Source organism: Hypomesus transpacificus, chromosome 12 (assembly GCF_021917145.1).
Source record: "Hypomesus transpacificus isolate Combined female chromosome 12, fHypTra1, whole genome shotgun sequence".
In the NCBI taxonomy this organism is placed as follows: domain Eukaryota; kingdom Metazoa; phylum Chordata; class Actinopteri; order Osmeriformes; family Osmeridae; genus Hypomesus; species Hypomesus transpacificus.
The window spans coordinates 343,517-359,109 of record NC_061071.1 but is presented as its reverse complement, the minus strand read 5'-3'; the positions used below and the strand labels follow the sequence as shown (position 1 = coordinate 359,109).

Here is a 15,593-nt window from a genome sequence, read left to right as displayed (position 1 = left end):
CAGTCTTTTCAAAGCTGAGGACCGACACGCTATTAATAAAACCTGTACTGACTTATACTTCCTTCTGTCACAATGTGTACATATCTTAATGAAGCGTGTTGAATTACAGGTCTCAACATGCAGGGCAAGACTGACAGGAAGGCTGATGGGGAGGAGAACGTCTGCAGTCTGCAGTCTGCAGTCTGCTAGTCACTTCCAAGGCTCGGACGTTATACCAATCAGAGGGCGGGCGTTCTATTGGGGGAAGGAGAGATTGTCCAGTCTGTGTCTTGGCTCAAACCGTCCAAGTCCATAATCTCTGGGGGAGGTTTGGATTATCATGCGACCTTGCATTTACCCACTTGAGGGGCGACACTATGACACTATTGTTTCAATCTAAAGACTAAAAGGAGTTTTTACTTTTTCTATTTGTGTGGAACTCACTACAAAGAGTCAAAGGAGCACACATATGAATGTTTAACGTCTCCGGTTCCTACAGTTTTATACTCAAAGTAAAGCTTTACAATGTTTTAGTATGCAATATATTTTTCTCTTTGTACAATATAAAACGTTTCAAATGTAATTCCAGACAATGAGTTGTTGTGAGTCAAAACTGAGATGAATTACCCAGGAATTTCTTTCTCTACATGAATGTTTCTATGAACAATGAAAGGCCCTGTTGAAATGATTTATTATTTGTCTCCAAGTGAGGTTCTTTCCCTTTCTCTGGTGAATTCTGAAATAGTCACTTACACTTGGTGCTGTCGAACAAAGTCTGCAAACTGGCGATCCTTAGTGTACAGCTCCAAGATCCTCATGCGGTCCTGAATTTCCTGAAGGGAGAGAGCCAGAGACAGTTATATAACTCTAGAGGTAGTTGTGGGGTCAGATTCTTCCAGACTGCACGCCCACAGTTGGTCTGGCTACTCAGGTTAGCTTAGGCTAAGTAAAAATAAAGTCTTGGTTGAACTTTGACCTGATTATCCACAACAGCCGCAAACAATGACACGATGGCAACCCTTTACATGACGGTTACAACACATACCATGTGACAACATAGCCACACCCGCATAAAAAATGGTGCTATGTAGTTATGCTGTGAACTATATAGAACTGCTTTGAAGTTACAATTCCAGTGTTTCCCCTACCTACCCCTACTTATATTAGGGGGGTGCCCCACCCCCCAACAGCACCCCACACCCCCCGCCCCCCCCCCTGGAAGGTCAAGTTTATTTTGTAAAAAATATATATATTTTTTTTTTATAGCGCCAGATCACAAAAAAAGTCAATTACGGCTACCTTTCCTATAAAACAGGTCTATAACTTGCTCTTTTATTAAACAAACTAAATGGCCTTATATTATTTATCTTATTTACTCAACGGCATGTCATTTCTGTCTCTACATAGTCTGGCGACCATGTCTCTATCTCTCACTAGGCTGGATTGCTTCTGTGTTGGCTACCTGATTACTAAGGTCACTGTTCTCGTAGACCTGACGTATGTCCTCACTGCCAAAGTCCGCCGAGGAGTCACCAGCACCGCGGTGTGCGCCACCGTCGTTGTCATAGCGACGGTAGTACTGGACCATCATGGCGTCGTTCTCAAACATGGGGTTGTATTTGGTAGCTCGCTCCAAAGACGGGGTGCTGTCACCGTGACTACAGGGTAGAGAGGAGGAGGGGAGGGGAGACACGGAGCGCAATTATATCACTGTACGTCACGACATATTTAGACACAGACAGAAGCACTCGCGAACAGTGCTGCCGTAGATGGGCTTGACCCTCGTTTGCGTGTGGGAAATGATGTCAGGCGACAGTGGCTTTGCTCACAGTCGGCATTGACATCACATCCTGAGGCTTGTTAAACAGGATTCCAACCAGCTGGTCAAGCATGTAGGCACTGCCTATCAGACACATTATGTCACTCTCTGCCTGTTCCAAAGCTTTCTCCTCTTTTAACCTTAGCTGGCAATACGCTCTCAACACATGACTGAGCTTTCAAGTGCATTTCCCTGAAGAGAGCTGAAACTGCCTTCATGGCCAGCCTGTTGCTCATTTTTCCTGTCTGATCACAGCCACTTGTCTGTTTGAATCAAGGTCCAAGAAGAACATAAACAAACAATTTCATTTTCATTTCCAGTAGTGTATACTAGCCAATGTAAGGTTTGTTTAACACTTTTAACACAGGAATCCAGTGTGCGCATTTTACCGCCTAAAACCTGTAGCATGTGCTCCATGAATTGCACAGTCGTCTGAAACATCTCTGCATCTGACCCAAAAGCTGCCTCAATCTGGATGTCGTGAACCTGTTACTGTTTACAACCCGCTGTGAGATGGTGTTGACTCTGCTCTGCTAACTGTCCCACGGTGCTAGATCAGGCAGCAGTCCAAGATCTGTCCGTCGCTACCCGACTGTGTGTGTGCAAGGGCAGAGGCAGCCCCTATGGTGACCCCACAACTCATACCTCTAAACACAATCAGGGCTGTTTTGATGTTTTTCAATAAACATGTCCTCGTTGGTTTATAAGAAAACAAAATTGATGCCAAATGGTTTCATTACAGTCCCCTGGGCCTGTTCTTTGGTTTTTGGGTCAAGCATCACTATAAAGATCCACACGCTCCAAAGATCCACCAATCCAAACCTTTAAATAAAGTCAGTTATATCTTAGTTTTTCTACATGGATATATCTGCATTTATGCCTTCGTCCAGTTGCCTACTTCAGATCCAAGTTTTACTCTCAGAGATTGTTCTGTACCACTTAACAAAAGTCAAACCTTTTCAAATAATAATAATAATATTGTCTGTTAAATTGAATTATTTTCCTGTTGGTGCTTACCGTAGTGGGTCTTCTGAATCGTCCTTGTCATAACTGTCCCTCAGGGTCCTGGTCAAGAACAAGACAATGCCAGCGGCCAGAAACAGAAAGCCAGCCACAGAGGCGAAGGCAATGCCGACAACCAACGGTTCTGAAACATACTCTTCACAGTGTTCCCCACGGTACCACCAGTTCTCCCCCACGCGACATCTAGAACACAGGCAGACAAACAGAACAGCATCAGAACCACACCAACATGGGCAGAATGTAAACCCTCAGAAACCCTCACATTCACAAGCACACCTTGATAAATACTGAATCTAAACCCCCTTATACACAAACGCAAACATACTGATCAAAACTGGTCAAATCCAAACAGTCCCACATTCAGGGGCATCTCTAAACTTCTGCCCACCTGCAGATGGCCCCCTTGCCAGGAATGATGTCACACTTTCCGTCGTTCAGACAGAAGTCTTCCTGCAGCTCACAGATGCTCTGGCAGGGCAGGCTGTCCACGCTGAAGTAGCCTGCGTCGCACACACACTCTGCCTCTCCAGACCACCGGTTCACCATGCACTTAGAGAACTCATTGCAGGCCTGGAACTTACAAGGGTCTGCTTTGTCACCTGTTAGCAAGAGAACATACACACAGTGTAGCGGTGAGGGAGGGAGCCCGACTCCCGAGGGAGCTAGTAATCAGAAGGTTGCCGGATCGATTCCCCGCCGTTCAAAAATGACGTTGTGTTCTTGGGCAAGGCACTTCACCCTACTTGCCTCGGGGGGAATGTCCCTGTACTTACTGTAAGTCGCTCAGGATAAGAGCGTCTGCTAAATGACTAAATGTAAATGTATAACTTATCTGGGGCTTCTCTGATACAAAGGCGGGAAAAAAAGTTAACGTTCATTGCAAAACTCCAGTACACAGTTAAAATATATACTATGTGGGTTTACATCTATTACTACTGCCTGGACTGCCTTTCAAAGGAGCATGTGTGATGGCAGAGACCTGGATGTCCCTAAACTGTCCCTGTGGAGTCCAGACAAGCTGTGACTCAGCTTGTATTAGGATCAATGCTGAGATGTGAGTACATTACTTCTGATTAGCTCAGACAGTTTATGAAAAGGGCTCAGCTCAGTGGGGATAGACCATGGACACAGACACAGGAGGATGAGTCATCCATATCCCGCAGTATGATATGTCTGGTCATGTTTGAGCCAGACAGATTAGGTCATACATATTCCCATGGATACAGTTTCAGAAAGCATTAGGAGTTTCCAGGTGACCAATGACCTGTTTTGAAAGTCAGCTGTTGCTATGTGAAACCTCGGTTCAATACATAACGGCAGAGTGGGGTTGACGTGTACCTGATTCCACGTCCAGTGAATGCTTGTCTATAGCCATGTTCTTGGTTTGGTAGGCGGTGTTACAGAAGTCTTCCAGGATCAGGTAAACAGCGTTGGTGACTCCTCTAGGAACAGGTTTCCCAAACTTCATCCTGCTGTTCACCACTACGCTGCCGTTCCGGAAGTTCAAGATTTCCAAGTTCTGGAAGTTGGTGAGGTTGGACTGCAGGTATGGGACAAGCTGAGGCGGAACAGGGAAAGAGACAGTGTCATTGTGCTCAGCATTGATAACTACTTGTATTGCTAATGCTAATTACTTTCATTTTGAATGTAAAATAAATAAATAATTAAATACAGAAACTGAAATAATAATTACCAGTTCTATAAAACTCTGCTCCAGTTCTTTGTACTCAGCGGAGCTCTTGTTGAAGAGGTCTTCGGAGAACCTCATGTTGGTCACCCTAAGGCTGAAAAAGACCATCAAAGCCCGACCAGGGCTTGCTGCCAGAGCTTTGCTGCTGTCTGCATCTGAGCCTTGAGCAACACTGGAATACCCACTGCTGTCTCCATCCATGTAGCCTGTCTCGTCATACTGGACCACATCGAATGTAAGGTCGATGTTGTCTGCCATGTTGGAAGAGCCTGATAGAGACGTATTTTGGTCGGGGGAGGTCGGACTTTGAGGAATGAAAATATCCGCTTCTTCAGTAAGGGTTTCATCAGTCTTTTCTTCTACAGGCTCAGCCAGCAAAACGCTTCTGTCTTCAGTTGGTGCAGCTGTCTCTGCTAGCTTTTCTGTGGGCCTGAATGTTGGCTGAAAGAAAGGAGGTAAGCTTGTGGGAGATTTTTCTGTACCGTTTACAGTAACTGCAGAGAGCATTGAACTAGGCTCCTCCAAAGATATTGTGCTTGCTTGGACCCCCTCCTTTTCTTCCTTTAAAAGTATGTCCTCTTGCGATGAGTCGTGGTACAGGAGATCTTCTTCCTCAGGCACAGTGTCTGATACACGTGTAAATGGTGACTCCTTTTCGGGTGAGAAAGGGGTGATATGACTTGCGGTCACGGATAGAGTGACTAGAGGGGCTGCGGTGGCTGTACTAACGAAAAGGATTTCATCTTTAGTTAAGTCCTCATCAGATAAATCAACATTTGGGGCGAAGGGGACCAACTCCTCTGTGATCTCGGCCACTTGTTCTTCCAAAACCTCAACTTCATCATTGATTTCTTCAATTTCTGGCACCAAAAGTAACGGTTTTTCAGTGAACCACTCAATATCTTGGGGTGTAGATGTGATCCTGTCGTAGATGGAGTTTTGTACTGTGTCCAACTCCACATCCACAAAGATTGCTGACTCTGTGACCGGCTGCATTACAGTTGTGTCTGTGTCCAAGTCCTTCAGGATGAGGGGCTCAACAGTAGTTAGCTTCTCAGTAGATGCTACGTCTTCTGAGGAGTCAACACTAGCTGTGGGAAGAGTGCCCTCTTTGGCCTCTGGGGTGGTTGACCCAGGGGTGGTTGCCATTGGGGTGGCTGCCTCTGGGGTGGTTGCCTCTGGGGTGGTTGCCTCTGGGGTGGCTGCCTCTGGGGTGGTTGCCTCTGGGGTGGCTGCCTCTGGGGTGGTTGCCATTGGGTTGGCTGCCTCTGTGGTCTTCACAGGCAGTTCTTCTAAAATTTCATGGTCTTCCTGAGATGTATCAATGGGTTCCATCAAAATGGGGGCCTGGCTAGTGTAAGCATCTGGAATGTGGAAGTTGGTGGTCGATGAAATGACGGTGGACGCTTCACTGGGATAGTAATCATCATATAATCCAGAGGCCTCCAGTGTTTGCATGGATAGTTCCACTGTCAAGGTCTCCATAGTCCAAAACACAGGGGCTTGGGTGGTGGTCGTGAAATGGGGGTTGGTACGGATGTCCTGGGTGATGAGTGTTCTGTCCAGATACGACTCCTCCACCTCTGGCTCTTCTTTGTGTTCCCTTCCAGCTGGGGCGTCACCGGTTTGTGGGACAGAATCTTCAGAGTCCATCGGCTCAGGCACATCTTCTCCCCACTCCACCGCTTCCTCCTCTCCTCCAGTTTGTTCCAGCTCAGTGTCCGGTGGGGGCATCACCTCCTCAAAGAAGTCACCGTTCTCTGAGCCTGTCACAGGCAGCGACGGCCAGACCTCCACACCTTGGCTATCTCCAGAAAAGCCAGAGCCAGATCCGGCATCCAAAAAGTGATCGTTGAGGCTTCCTTGGTCAGAAGCAGGGGGTGCTGAGATAGGGGCCTCCTCGGTTCCTGTGGTGGTCTGTGGTTCTCCAACAGAGAAGTTGCCGGAGCTTCCAGCTCCAACCACATCATCCCCATTGGGAGTATCAGTGCTTGTGGGTTGAGTAAAAGTGTTGCCCAAAAGAAATCCCTCTTCTTCAATATTTCCATGATCTAAAACCAGAATAACACATGCAGAAGTTCATGAATGGAATCTGTTCTCTTTAAGACGGGAAAAAAATACTTAAAATAATAGAAAACATACAATATGTTTATCACACAGCAGAATGTAATGTAAATCTGGTGTGTATATAAAAGTACGACTCACTCTTGGTAGAAACAGGGGTGACTTTAGTGAAGCCCAGGTCCAGAGTCTTATCAGAAAACTCTGTGGATGGCAGAATGGTGCTCTCATCCAGAATCAGGACATCATTTTCACTCGCCACCACGGTCCCAGAGTCCTTCCAGGGGTCAAAGGGCAGAGCCGGGTCAAACAGAAAGTCGTCCTTTTTCAGGAAGAGGTCGTTGCTATCCAGATCTTGTCCAGGAACATCAGGTGGTTTCTCAGCAGCAAGAATGTTATCCTAAAACAAACAAAGAGTTAGAATAATGGGTCAAGTAAACAGAACATTTCTTGCTGGACAGTCTCGCTAGTCTCCATACAAAAACACTATGTGTTTTCATTTCAAACTTTCTCAACAAGGTGTTTAAAGACATTACAATGAGCTCATCCATCATGAGGCAGAGAGTTCAAACATTTATGTTGCATCCATGTTACTTGATATATCTGACTAATTGGGAGACTTGCACATGTTGGGAATGCCAAAAATATATACAGCTTATGACCGCTAGCGAACACAAAATCCTTAAGGCCCAACAACAGATAAAAACACACATTATAAGAACAGAAAAGGTAAGGATATTACTCCCTAAAGAATGAGGCAAAGTACACATTAAGGAAAATTGACACAAAAGCAAATACCATCTAACTTTGACAAGATACTGTACGCTTTATAAAACATGTCAGAACATCCATGAAGAGAAGATGGAGAAAGAAGCACTGGCTCTCACCCACCCACACACACACACACACACCACACGTGCTCTTCCACAAAAAAATAAACAGAGCCAATTTAACAGTGAAACAGGGCTCGACCCACATAAGTGGTCCAGATACTGCAAGTGAGCAGCGTTTTATTGTCTTTCACCACTAAGATAAACAAAACTCTGTTATGGCCCTTGGGCATCAATAAAAATCTTGAAGTTAACGAAAGTCATAATGAATTAACTTCAGATGTGGCCCTTTAAATACTACAATTTAACGGGTCTGTCTCTTTGTGTTTAAGACAGAGAGAAAAAAACGGAGAAAGTCCATTTGGGAATCACTGAGGCATTTTTTTACTGTGCTGCTTGAATTTGTCTTTGAGATTACAAGCCATGTGTGTCAGTTTAATACATTTGTGTCATCTTTTTATTATATTTCTGTTGTTATCTTACTTAGTTTTTTTCAACTTTTTTATATTTATTAGAAACAATAATTTGATCAATATGGCATTTCTGAAAATAGCCAGAAAACATCAGTCAGACACGTACCATGTTATCATCTGTGTCTACTGGTCGACTTGTGGGCTTTCCAGAGGGCAACAGGTTCTCCACTGCAAGAGAATAGGAGGGTTAAGATCACGTGAAACACTAAGCAACTATTGTTCTCTATAGGTTTGTGACTTGGACATGGTAAGCCACTTTGTGTCAATAATATTGTTCATTCAAACCAAACTGCAAAATCAAGCATGCTCAAAGTCTATGGAGGTCTGTATATCTGGTCTTTACCATTCTCTAGCTGCAGGGAGTCTGGATCTACATCCAAAGTGGTATTGCTCATGAAGTTCTCCTTGTGCAGGGCTTCTGTGATGTAGTTGCGGAAGTCAGTGATGGTGTAGACCACAGTGGGACGTTCTTCAGCGTCGGGGAAGTTTTTCTCCACTATGTTGGATTGGAGGGTGATGAAGTCCATGGTCTCATTACTGATGCCTGCAGCATCCACCTCCAGAGTCACAGCGTAGTGGACGACCACAACCAAACCCCTGAGAATATAGCTTGGTGTTAATACAATGTATTCAACATGGAAAAGCAAAGGGATAATATTGTTTACAAACCACCTATCTGGTATCAGCCCACTAATAGTGTTTCCTTGTAAATCACCAACGGTTTAAAGGCAATAAGAGAGGGTTCTAGCATGAGAAATTTGACCTAGATACATTTCCAGGCGTGTTCACGGCAAAGTGTGGGATGGAAGGCCAGCGTACTTTACGATCAGATCCACTTCTACCCTCCTGACAGCAGAATTCCCCTTAGGCTTAAATGCCCTGGCAGGACTGTTTATTGCTGCATTGCTAACAGACATTATACGAACCCCAGAACTGGGGAGAACTAGGTAGATTTAAGAGTCTCAAAGAATGTATAATGTGTTACCCACAAGTCAGTCCATAGTGAGAACCTGCTGCTTTAAACCACAGGAGAATCTGTTCTCAACGCACTCATTGACAGGGATGAAAATCAATCTTGTCATAAACCTTCACCCATAATCCTATCGTGACCAGCAGGTGGTCACTAAGAATGCGAGGGACTTATCCCACTTATGAGGTGATTGACCATTGTAAGGATATTACTCTAAATTACAGCAAAGTCCATCCACTGACAGGTAGATGAAGAGTATAATATATTAACATGAAGCACCCATGAAATATCAATGAGAATGGACAATATATGCCTTTAAGTGAACATGTCAAACATGTAATGGATAACATATGTGAAGTATATAGCTTTTATTTTACTTTATGAGCAAACTCCTGTATTTAGAATTAATTGAAAGGATCATAACCTTGGCCAAACAGAGAAATGCAAGTAGAGCCTGCAGATTAGGGGAAATTTCAGGTTTATGTGATCTCACTGTGCTTAGTCAGAAACATACACATGGATATATCATTAGCAGACACGGAGCAGGACTGTTTTTTTGGGATATAATATAGCTGAACTGGGAACTGAACTGCAATGTGATGAATTTATAAGACTTCTGCGTACTCTCTAACAGGTATCTGTCTTGCCATTTCAGCACTCTCTGGGTCATCTTCAACAGTTGCGTGTCAATACTCGCTGTCTACAGTTTATGAGAATGTTTTGTGAGTGATGTGTGCTGACATGTAAATGCAATAACTCTGAACACGTTTTTTTACTGTAGGTATTTATGCTTACCTTTCAAGGTCCTTTTGTGGTCTTCACATGTTGAACGTAAACACAAAGATGAAGTTAAAGGAATTTTGCACCAAAAAAAAAGTTAAAGGGCCATAATCATGTCTACAGTACTTTCTTTTCTGAAGTCAGATTTTAAAACTCACCTGAATTCAACAACAAAGACACTCTTGAACCCTGGTAATCGTTCAAATGCTTCTTCAATCTGAATAGATAGAAAAAGAATAGTACATATTTTTAATAAAGGAAATACAAAGCGGATAAAGGACTCCCCTAATCGAAACAGCAGAAGATCACTTGACTGGATCTGTTTATAGGGGAGAGAGGAGGTGGCTTCATGTTCTGACTCTTGATAAAATTGATAGCTTTAGGATGCACAAAGATCAAGAAGTGAGCTTTGGCAAGGAGGTTTCTGTCTGTGTTACAGATTATCTAACGATGTAGTAATAATCATATGGTAAATAGTCCTGGATTAAAAATGAGTGTTTACCAATGTTTGATTTCTTTGTATAAGCATCACAGGCGAAATCTGTTAGTCATAAAGTATGTTTTTCAAAAGCAGAACCTACGTCTACGTGGACAGATTTGAATTTTAGCATCAGGAACTAAGCCAAAACACTCTCAGATTTGTATGGCAAATGGATGTGCCATTAATGACCTCTTGATCTAAGATTAAACTAAATTCTGCCATGCGTGACCAAAGCATGGATAAAAGTGTGCAGCGGCCAGTCCCAGTGATGGGAATTCACCGGTACTTTGGATTCCCGGCAGAGGACATTTTTCCAGACCTGTCACTCCAGACTCCATCACCAATGCAACTCACAGTGACTCATTGTACTCTGTTCTCTTTAAGTTTTCCTGGTAGATTTCCTCTGTTTTCCCCCATACATAGCAAGCCCTGAGACAAACAGTGCAAATGTTCTAAAGCATGAAAATCTGTTTATCTGAGACAAAAAATACTACCAAACTCCTGAGTTAGCTCTATATACTCCGGCTTTAAGAGATTGCGTTATGTAATGTGCTTCTTGTTCGTCACTACAAAAATAAGATAATTCCAAGTGTAAGAGGAGTGAATGATCATCTGTTCATCAAATCGCTCAGAGATGTAACATAACTGGACATATCGCTGAAAAAGCATACCATGTGTATTCATTTAGAGTATCTCAACGGATTTAAACTAGAATGAAGAAGGTTGTAAATGTACCTTTTCAGTGAACTGTTTGGCCAGTTGTTTGTATTGGACGCTGAAGGGATCTCTCAGGGCATTGTTGTAGGTTTCTCCTTTCAGTCTGATGCTCAGTTCCACCACCTGGTCCTTCATCGGCCTCAACGGCCTCACCTTCACATCATCTATCTCGTTTCCAAACTGAACAGAGGACAAATTGTATCATGACATAAACAACACTGTTCAGAAATTGTTTTCATCCCAGGCATAAAGTGTTGATAAAACTGTACAGATTGTGCCGATACAATAACTACTTACAGTATTTTCACTCTCCTCTACTGTTTCGAAGTCCTGGTTTCCAAATGTGTCATAATTTGTTTCTTGTAGGACAGTAGTTGTGTCAGTGGCTTTCTGAGTGGCACCATTGTTATTTTCTTCAACTGCGACCCCAACTGTCACATCTGGAGAAACGGCTGACACAGGAGTGACCTCGTGGCTGACATCCACAGCAGCCTCTCGTGACTCTTCGGGAGTGTCTTCTAGAACAGTCTTGGGTGTGACTTCGACTGCAGGTTCAGGAGCGATCTCTAATGGAGACTCGGGGGAAATCTCTCCAGCAGCTTCTGTAGCTTCAACCGTATCAGTTTCTTTATCTGAAACCTCTGAGGTCATTGTTACATCCACTGCCACAGCTGTTGGAATCATCTCAGCTATCTCTGAAGTGTCCTTATCTGAATTATCGTCTTCTTCTTCTACTGTTTCTGGAGAGGCCTCATTTGGAAGCTCAAATTCTTCCGGTATAACTTCAGCAGGAGGGATTTCTTCATTTGTCTCTGGAATGGTTTCAACAGCAGCCTCGGGAGCTGTTTCAGGCTCTGTTTCTGATTTATCTTCTGTTGCTATCTCCGGTGCCGTCTCTTTAACTGCACCAGGGGTATTATCAGCTTCAATAAGATCTGCCTCGGTAAATTCAGAAATAATTTCCTCTGTAGTAGCCGAGATGATCTCTTCAACATGCTCTGTCGAGATCTCAATTCCCACTGTTGTTGTATCGACTGGAACATCAGCCTCTGTCGCCATCTCTTTTGTGGGGTTCAGAGTGGTTTCCATGACACCTCCCGCAGTCTGCTCTTCTGCAGTTCTTGTAGCAATCTCTACGTTCAGGGTAGTGGTCTCTATGTCAACCACCAAGGCTCCCTCAATTGTTGCTTCAGAGGCAGTGACTGCTGTTGTAATTTCTGTTGTTGTTTCACTTGTAGCTTCCTCAACCCCTGCAGTGTCTTCTACCTCATACTGTGAACCGTCCTCTGCAGTAACTATAGGTGGAACCTCACTATCTTCCTCTGTCAGAACCTCTTCAGCATGCGCAGCTGTTTCTGTGGGCACCTCTGTAATCGTGATTGTGACCTGGAGAGGGATCTCAGGCTCAGTCACGGGTGGGAACTCTTCAGCCTCTTGCTGTGTGTCATCTTCTGGAGCTCCTGGATCTGAGGTTCCCGGAGTGTCCATCTCTGCATCCACTGGGGTGGTCGTCTCGGTAACCTCTGTGTAAACCACCTGCACAGCCTCTTGAGTTACTCCCGGAATGTCGCCTAATGTATCCTCGATGAGAACATCTTCTGTGATGTCATGATTGATTACTTCAACCGGTTTGTTTGTTGTGGCCAAAGTGGCTTCAGAGGGGACACCTGCAGTGACATCAGAGGTGATCTCTTGCAAGTTCTCTAATGGACCTTCTGGGGCCTCAAAATCTTCCTCTGGGATCAAATACACTGTTGGGATCGGGTCAGTGGCAACTTTGCTGTCCTCCTGAGAGATGTCATCCACTGCAGAATCTGTAGGAACATCTTCAGGAAGTGCTTGGATGTTTTCTTCCGATGTGGGTTCTAATAACGTCTCTGGTATTTCAGATGGGACATCTTCATGGACGATATCAGGAATAATATTCACAGTGTCTTCTAATGCAGCTTCAAAAACAGTATCTGGTACCACCTCTGTAGTTGCCTCTGGAGTCTGTTCAATTTCTGGACTATCCACATCAGGCGTATATGTCGTACCGTCAGAAGCAGTCTCTGACCAAGGCTCCAAAGAAGATTCAGGACTAATCTCTTGAATGGCCTCCGAAAGATTATTATTGGTCTCCGGGATTATCACTACAGCAGCCTCAGAAGGGGCCTCTGAAGTGGCTTCCAATAAGTCTTCTGGAATAAATTCCTCTGTGAATTCTAAAATAACCTCGTTAGATGTCGCTGCAGGGTTTTTAGCTCCGACGTCATGTATATCTTCTACAGGAGCTTCCGAAGGTGTTTTCGTACTCGCCTGAAAAGACGGTTCCAAAGTTAGCTCCTGAACACCCTCTGGATCGGTCTCCTCGCTCGTGGTTTCCAGGGCAACCTCAATCGTAGCCTCAGAGGCAACAACCTCCACACTGCCCGCTTGAGCATATTCCACCGCGTCGTCCGTGGCGACGTCAACAGCGGCGTCTGTGGTCATCTTTTCATCGACTTCAAGGCTGAACTGATCAGGTAGTGCGTGGGTGACCGATACAATGGACTCTGTTGAGACTTCCAGAATCTCATCTGATGCAAGAAATGTTGTCACCTCAACAGTATCTCCATGGTTCTCCTGAGCGTTATCATCATCGCTCTCAACCATCACCCAAACTGTGCCTCCTGGGGTAAAATTCTCTCCAATCGCCTGTACAGTGGGTGTCGTTTCTCGGGGAACGATTGTAGCATCTGTGGTAAATTCATCAGAAGAAGTCATTCTTGGAGAAACAATCACAGTGACCCCTTGAATTGATAAATCAGCAGGAGCAGTGTTGAAGACTCCAACTGTGACTTCTGTGCTGGTTTCTGATGAGTGGTGATCTCGCATTGTTGTAAATGTATCCGCTGGCACGACAATGATATCTTCTTCTATGACAAGATAGAAGAAGAAGAAAAAAACGAACACAGAATGAAATCCTGGTTAAGAACTGATGGTATCATAGATAAACAAACAGCCATAAACTTTGCCTGTAAATAATTCTCATCGAGGTTCTCGATATTGCCATTGCAAACATTTTACAGATGAATCTATAACCACCATAAAAGTGCACAACGTATATTGTTGCCTATCCAGTCTAAAGCTGTTGCTAGGATACAATCAGAAACAATTCAAACAAAGGTCCTCAACCTAACTCTAATGTCTACACTCTCCATTAACCACAGAGGTGTCCTAAGCAGGATTAAAGCTCTATTCTAGGAGCAACGCGTGTCAGGAACATCAGACAAGCCCCACAGAGCACCAGGATGGAGCCGCAAGTGACACAAACTGAGAGGACTGACTGACAGGGGGGATCCACCTAAATATAAGCCTCTTATCTCTCTATTTGCAGTGATATCAATACCTACTGAGTAGCATGTGTTTTTTGTATCAACGATTTATCACAATAAATGTACATTCCATGTCAATTCTGACCATGGGTCAACATTACAGTTTTTTCATACAATCCATTTTAAAAAGACGGTAACCTTTTGGGCCGGTGAATGCTTCTTCTTCCGCGGGTGGGGTCTCAGAGCTACATGAAAGAGATGATTGAGTCAATACTTCAGTCCCCGTTATCACAAATGATAACAAGCCATCATAACATTTGCAAAAGCGGCGGAACAGTCTCCAAATTCCCTCCTTTACTCACCCCTTGGAAAACACAAACAACTACAGTGTTTTGCTGTGACATGCAAGCAGCTCACAGGAAAGCAAGCTTCTACTACAGTCTGATCTTGTCTACCGAATAAGGAAATGTAGGTAATATTGTTCCAACTAAGCAGGATTCAACAAATCTAAATCAAATATCTGATTGCCGTCTTGATTGATTGATACATTATGAGGATCATAGTGGTTGTGTGACTGCTTAGCTGGAAGAAAAGCTCATGCAAACAGAATATTCACTACATCTGGCCTACTTTAATCACTGAGTGAAATAATATTTTAGTAATTGAGGTTTATTTATTTATTTTTGGTCTTGAATTTGACTGAACTGAAGCCATTTTGACTCCAACACTGTATTCTAAAAAAGGGCTTGCTTAAAGATTGTTGTTTCTGTGTGAGAATGCTTCCCAGAAACAACTACTTAATTCCTGGTAGATTTCTCTCTCTCTCTCTCTCTCTCTCTCTCTCTCTCTCTCTCTCTCTCTCTCTCTCTCTCTCTCTCTCTCTCTCTCTCTCTCTCTCTCTCTCTCTCTCTCTCTCTCTCTCTCTCTCTCTCTCTCTCTCTCTCTCTGTCTGTCTGTCTGTCTGTCTGTCTGTCTGTCTGTCTGTCTGTCTCTCTCTCTCTCTCTCTCTCTCTCTCTCTCTCTCTCTCTCTCTCTCTCTCTCTCTCTCTCTCTCTCTCTCTCCCTCCCTCCTCTCTCTCTCTCTCTCTCTCTCTCTCTCTCTCTCTCTTCCTGTCACCACCCAGTGAACCCTGAGAAGGTTATAAAGGGAGTTTATCATTATTTATATTGTTTATGAAGTAGTAAGTAGCTAAAAGGAAAAATGTTTCTCTGGGAGTGAGCGAGTGGAGAAGGGGAGTCCAAGCAAGCAGAGAGTCTCTAATACAGCTGGGCATTAGAAGGAGCAGGGCCGAGCATGGCCTACCTGCACACGGCGGAACTTGAACCGGTGGGCTCACTGGCGTGAAGGGGGAGGGGTTGGGAGTGAGAACATGGGTAAGGAAGGAAAACAGTGTTTTCGAAGAGGGTGAGTTTTACACAGACGGAGCAACGTATGGTCTCCTGGACCACGTTCGTTCCCGAACACACGAGAGTG

General features: G+C 44.2%; 1 protein-coding gene across 1 annotated transcript; it reads right to left on the bottom strand.

Moving 5' to 3' along the window:
- Window positions 1-728: 728 nt before the first annotated feature.
- On the bottom strand, window positions 729-13,457 carry LOC124474857 (interphotoreceptor matrix proteoglycan 2-like). Its single transcript, XM_047031317.1, has 13 exons — window positions 11,121-13,457; window positions 10,842-11,003; window positions 9,784-9,842; window positions 9,641-9,661; window positions 8,219-8,472; window positions 7,982-8,043; window positions 6,717-6,972; window positions 4,515-6,562; window positions 4,160-4,379; window positions 3,210-3,420; window positions 2,816-3,004; window positions 1,442-1,637; window positions 729-812 (listed from the first exon to the last, which is right to left on the bottom strand). The coding sequence occupies exons 1-13, from the start codon at window positions 13,455-13,457 to the stop codon at window positions 729-731; spliced, it is 6,099 nt and encodes a 2,032-aa protein (XP_046887273.1).
- Window positions 13,458-15,593: the final 2,136 nt, after the last annotated feature.

Coding starts and splice junctions, on each gene's coding strand:
- LOC124474857 (XM_047031317.1), bottom strand. CDS start 13,457: ATGGTTGAGAGCGATGATGATAACGCTCAGGAGAACCATGGAGATACT. Junction 9,662..9,783: donor GTCTTTGTTGTTGAATTCAG/GTGAGTTTTAAA, acceptor CAACATGTGAAG/ACCACAAAAGGACCTTGAAA. Junction 3,005..3,209: donor GGCAAGGGGGCCATCTGCAG/GTGGGCAGAAGT, acceptor CCTGTGTTCTAG/ATGTCGCGTGGGGGAGAACT.